The 6,000-nt window shown below is 45.1% G+C and overlaps 1 protein-coding gene across 1 annotated transcript; it reads right to left on the bottom strand.

Moving 5' to 3' along the window:
- Nucleotides 1–2,360: 2,360 nt before the first annotated feature.
- Nucleotides 2,361–4,264, bottom strand: TRV_01031 (uncharacterized protein; the record flags this gene model as incomplete). The annotated part of the gene is made up of 4 exons (XM_003024769.1): nt 2,361–3,110; nt 3,178–3,637; nt 3,717–4,054; nt 4,157–4,264. 4 exons carry the CDS (start codon nt 4,262–4,264, stop codon nt 2,361–2,363), a joined length of 1,656 nt encoding a protein of 551 aa, XP_003024815.1.
- Nucleotides 4,265–6,000: the final 1,736 nt, after the last annotated feature.

Genomic DNA, 6,000 nt, shown 5'->3' with positions numbered 1-6,000 from the left:
AGAAAACAAAAAAAAAAAGAGGAAAAGAAAAAGACAAAGATAATGCAGGCTTTTCGAAGAGGTAATGTATACGTTGATAAAGAGTCAAGGGGAACAACTCCAAGATCCAGGTGAGCAGATTCCTCGAAGCCGAGACATCAAAGTAACTACACACTAAGAATTGCGAGTAGCAGTCGGCTTTAGGGGCCCCATCGTTATATAGCCTCCGCTTAGCATCTCCCACACGGAGTCCACATGGATGGAAACTGCTTCCATATACGGAGTACCTCACTCCAAACTTCTGAGAGAAGAATAACTAGTTAACTACGCGAAGTAAAAAGAAATTCTCAAAGCGGAAGAGCGGCCAAAGAACGTGGTATTCACAGCCTAGCTTCGAGTACGGACGACTTGCCGGAGTTCAACTAATAAGAAATCTCCGGGTGGACAAGACATGCAAGCGTTCTCCTGCGCCCATTGTCGATTAACATATTACTTACGTACTCTGTACGAAGTAAAAGAAATAAGACTGTCCAAGGTTTCCCAACCTGTAAGAGCTGCAGACATGATCTTACAAGTTGCCATCACGAAGCACTTTCTCGCGCAGATACCGGATTGACTGTCGTCAACAGAATTTTTTAGGGAGTCATTCGGACGGTTTCGTACTCCCTAAGAGAATGGCTGAAAGTTTGATATCATTTTCTCCTAAAACTTCTAGATTTAGGAGTTGCTCAGGCGGTTAGGGCTTCAGGTCACAGTCTTCACATTCGCGCGGTGCAGCAATTAGTGCCTGGCTGGCTCGTATCTCCCTTTCTCGACCTGTCTCTCTCAATGCTTTATTGGCATTGCTGCGCACACGGCATTTAGTAGTCGAAATGGGATCTGATCGTCTCTGGTGGTACTCCGTATAGAAGGCAGAATTAATGGTATAGTTATAGTTAACCATTGCCAAGATAGCGTGGAGGATAAGCAACTCGTTCCTTTTTACTCCATAGAATGGCCCCGGATTCTGGACAGTGACAAAGCTCAAGGGAAGTATCTTTCTTTCGGAATATGAGCGAGCCCGTCCGCCAGTTGAGCGGGATCAGCATTGGGCCGGGGAGTGATCTGTCTATATATGTCGCTCTCAAGAGGGAATAACTCACCTCTAGCTTATGGTGGCTTGCATTAGGATACCCACGCTGTCGTTTCTAGCTGCTATCTCCGGAGAATTCTGGTGTTGAAATTCTTGCTGGTAGCTAAAAATACGCAATTCTATAGCTAGTTATTCACTGACCAAACTTTGATTTTACCAATCAAATATAATTCTCGATGGCGAATGCTAGACTGCGTTTCAGCCGAGCTTTGAAGGATTGGAGGCAGAAGGCTTGTTATATAGAAGGTTTATTGGGTGGACGGTGGATGGATCTCTGGAGACTCGGGAGGACCGTGTTTCGGTCTCAGCTCAAAATAGATCATGATCTATTAGGTATAACAAGATATAACCACTTGACACTGGGAATGGAAGCCCTTCATTGCGTGTATCCATACGGAATATATTTCTCTCAAAGAGTTAAGTTTTAAGGATACTACGTAGAGAAGGACATATGGCACAAGATCCACTTAATTTATTTATTGGTTACACAAGTCATATTTTTTTATCGTCTGTACGGAGTATAGCATGATCAAAAGATAAACAACCGAAACCATTGAAGGATTTTAACGTAGGAACCGGCTGTTCTGTGTAGCACGCAATTGTTTTCTACACCATGTCTAGTTTTGGTAGAGTGCAGTACAATCACCGGTTGGATTCAATATCGACAACTGATGACAGCTCTGGCAATAATTTTCGATACCCACAGTCTAGTAAAATCTTCGTATGTATCCATTTAGTAAAGGATGGTGTTCTTCCGGAAAGTCCGAAACAAAGACCGAGCTTTGCAAAATTGCATTACAACCAGCAAATATTCACCGGCTCTGGTGAAAAAAAAAGGGGGGGGGAAGGGGGGAGGTATAATGTGTGCATACCTTAAAAGGATTCCATAATGATAACAACCGGGAGTAGGGGAGCAGTGAATAATCGTCTTGGCTCGTATAGCAATATACGCATTGAACGAGTGATAAGCTATTATTGCAATAATGGACAGCTTAAACTACCCCTGTAGGCTATAGTCTTGTATTTGTTGCCTCGAATATATATAGAATGAGAAAATCGATGTAGGGAACTAGCGAGTACACTTATCATCGGTTTCTGTGAGTTTCTCATGTGAGAATTAGGTATTGGATGAAGAGGAATAGTTATTCATTATCCGTAAGTCATGTATAACTGGTTCCCAACTGGCGGAAATTAATTTTTTGGCGGAACATCCTCGAGGTTTGCATTAATTTTGGATATAGACAACTAGTCAATTGATAACTTGGGTTCTAGATAATTCAGCTGTGACCGGCACATTTTTCTTGATACCTGTTTCTGTCTCAACATGTTCTGTATTAAGAACTTGCTTCGAGATTAAGAAACTCGCAAGACCACCGCATGCAGCTAAACATGTGGCTAGAACCCAGATATATCGGAGGCTGGATGCGAAAGCCCTTTTTATCACAAGCTTCTGAGTCAGGTCTGAAATGTTCTTAATAACGTTCACATTGGCAGCGGCAGCATCACCAGAGAGCTGTTTAACGACAGTTTCAGGCAAGCCTGCGTTTTTTAGAGCTTGTGTTCTCATTCGCATACCATTCTGGAAAAGAACACCGCCTAGAACAGTAGCCATGAAAGAGCCAATGTTCTGGTGCAAGTTAAACGTTGCAGTCGCAGTTGCTGTGTCATCTTGAGATACCATAGCTTGCAATGCCAGTAATGGGGGATCAAAGAGCATCCCTGCGCTAAATCCCGCGATAGTTTCTATACCAGCAATTTCGGCAAGGGATGACGTCTCACTGAAATGGATATGTAGTCCAATACCAAGAGCAAACAGAACGGTGCCTGTTCGAATGATTTCGATATATCGACCAGTCCGATGAATTATTAAACCGCATATGATTCCGGTAACACTCTCTGTAATTGTCATGGGAAGTATAAGCACACCAGATCGAGTGGGGGAAGCTTCCCATATAGACTGGAAAAATAGAGGAAGATAAAATTCAGCCGCTTGGACTCCCTAATATGCAAAGGTAGTTAGTTGAATAAGTTTTGCACGTAAGGTTGGTACTTGGGTTGTTTCCTACAAATAACTGTGTAAACCCAATAACGACACAAGCAACATTGGACTTGCGTTGAAATAGTTTCAACGGCATCAGAGGGTACTTTGACAGTCGCGCCTGGCTAAAAACGAAGATTCCAAGCATTGTGCATCCAGAGACAATCAGACATATAACTCTAGGTGAGTTCCAAGGAAATAACTCTCCCCCAAAGTTTAATCCCAGTAATGGCATTGAGAGAGCCCCGATAATGGCGATACTTCCAAACCAATCAACCGCTTTAATACCTTCCATAAATGGAGTTCGGGGATTATGGACATCTAAAGAGAGTAACAGCAGGGTGAAAGCTGTCCCAGCAACTGGAAGATTGATCCAGAATATCCATCTCCACGAAACGTACTGGGTCAATGCGCCGCCAAGGACGGGGCCAACACCTCCAGCAACTGCCCAAATTGCCTGTAAAAATCCAAGGTAGAGTGCTCTTTGCCTGTAACTAGTATTAGCTGAGCCAGAATTGACTTAGACGACAGTGAGCCGTTGATCCCGTGAAACGTAAGTAAACGTACCTCATACTGAATATATCTGAGATGGTTATCATGACCAGCGGTGTTATGCCTCCACAGGTCATCCCTTGCAATGCACGACCTGCAATAAGCATTCCTATAGATCTGGAGGTCGCACATATGATGGAACTGCAGAAGTAGAGTGCGACAAGCGTGAGAAGGATAGGCTTCCGGCCCCAGATATCTGATAGCTTGGCCCACACAGCCAAGAAGGCTGTGTTTCCCAGGGTAAATGCACCACCTATCCAAGAATATCCGGCTGCAGAATGGAGATCGGCAGTAATTGTGGGTATAGTAGTAGCAACAATAGTGACATTTAGGGCTGAGATGGAAAGCGTCGACTTGGTATTTCATTAGTTAGCTCATATCATTCTCGATACAAATTCACTTAGGACAGAAAGCTACTGGGGGTTATTATAAAGGAGAGACGGTCAGATACTCACAAAGAGAGAGACTAGAACTGTAGCCACTCTGAGGCGGCTGCGACTCTTCCCCAGCCCATCTAAGGGCATGGCTTCAGTGGATGATACCGGCTCTGCATTTGGGCCCATGATTCAGGTGAGCTGTAGTTAAGGTAGCAAATATCATACGGGTATAGACAGGCCTTTATCGCAGAAGGCTCTGGGTATTTCCTGCATCTCCTGCTACTACTCATTCGCACTCCGTACGTCTCCTGCTTCGACGTCTTTGTGGTTTGAACGTTCGGGAACAGCCGCGGCAGAAAGCCACGCCTTTCTTAGCTAATAGCCGCCGCACTAAAAAAAGGGGGCTCTTGAACCCAGTTTCAACGTCGCGCTAAACAACAACACTCAACATCAAACCTCAGGAACCACGGAATGCATGCTCTCTGCTTCCCCGTTCCCCGGGCGCTGCAGCCGGGGTGTCGCCAGACATGGCATCAGAAAAACAGAGACAACTTGAAAAGAAACACGGGTTTAGATGAAACGAATCGTGCTGCTACCCAAACTACCACAGGGACATGACCCGTCGGCGGCGAAAAGAAGTTGAAGTCAGAAGATGGGGCAAGGGCTGAGGCCAATGCCAATCAGCCCGCTATCACCGGGATACGATACCTAGTTAGCGTCCATTAGACCTTACGGAATACATCGCATCAGATGCTCCCAATGCCGAAGGCCTTGTCTTGGGATCCGAGAAGATGGCGCTGTGCCTTCTCCTTAATTCCTGAGTCGCGGAAACATGAATGCACTGCTCTTTTTCCTGGTATCAAGGCGGGAGAAATTCGGGAGAAAGGGTGCTCAATGCGTCACAACCCCAGCTGCCAGACTCTTGATCAGCTTTGCTTTCATGAGCTTAGCAGAAGCTTGATATCACCCGAGGCTTGGCTCTTCCACCTTAATGATATTTCACTTCCCCCCAATAACCTCCAACGTGCACTGTTTACGGATTATCTAACTCATCTCCATTGTGACCATATGTTGCCACCAATATTGGGAATGAGCACATTTTCCTTCACTTCCTCCCAGCGTCCCGCCTAACTACGTAGTGGGAAGCAAAAATCTGCCAAGCACGTGGGATATAAATAACGAGTAAGCTAGTTTGGTTTTCTAAACTAGAACCCTGGGTGTTTGAGCTAAGTGTCAAGCAGGGGTAAATTTATGATACCACCAACAAGCAGCCCCCGCCGATATCATTGGAACGCGGGAAAAGAGCGACGACGGGCAACTCATGGATATAAATGCTGTTTAAGAATGAGTCCAGCCTTAACGATTGCAACGTTGTTATAACTAGTACCTTGTATTAGACTAGTTAGTGGCGCCGCTTGCCAAGCATGTCCGGAGTGTCATGTTGGCGGAATCTTTATGTGATTTCGAAGTTTTCCGCGTCCACGTATCACCTTACAGCAAATTTGCCCTTCAGTTGGAATCATGAGGCTACCGATGTGCCGAATAGAGGTCCGAGTACATGCTTCTTGGTCTCAGTAGTTTCCTGTGTTTGTGTTGCCCCTGTTTCCAGTACTCATTCACTCTACATACCTCTGGAAGAATTCCGCATGCACCGGCTGGCTGAAAGTCTGCTAAAACAGCTCTTTTACCTACAAGCTAAACACCACTAAAAATGGTGATATCATTCTCATCCCTCCGCCCAGTTAACCTAGTTGACTGCCACTCAGGTAGCATACAATGTTCTGAGCCATGGAGACACAATCAAAATCAAACCCTATCGAAGCCTAGTCAAAGGGTGTTATGCTAGATCCCTGTCAGGAAGCTAACCTGAATACAATCGGAAAAGTAAGGGCTCCTTAAAAGTGGGATCGGGGCGATCAAAT

Source organism: Trichophyton verrucosum (assembly GCF_000151505.1).
Source record: "Trichophyton verrucosum HKI 0517 chromosome Unknown contig00094_1.f1.exp, whole genome shotgun sequence".
NCBI classification, from domain to species: Eukaryota; Fungi; Ascomycota; class Eurotiomycetes; order Onygenales; family Arthrodermataceae; genus Trichophyton; species Trichophyton verrucosum.
Note: the sequence above shows the minus strand (reverse complement) of the source record. Positions and strands in the feature narration are given on the sequence as shown.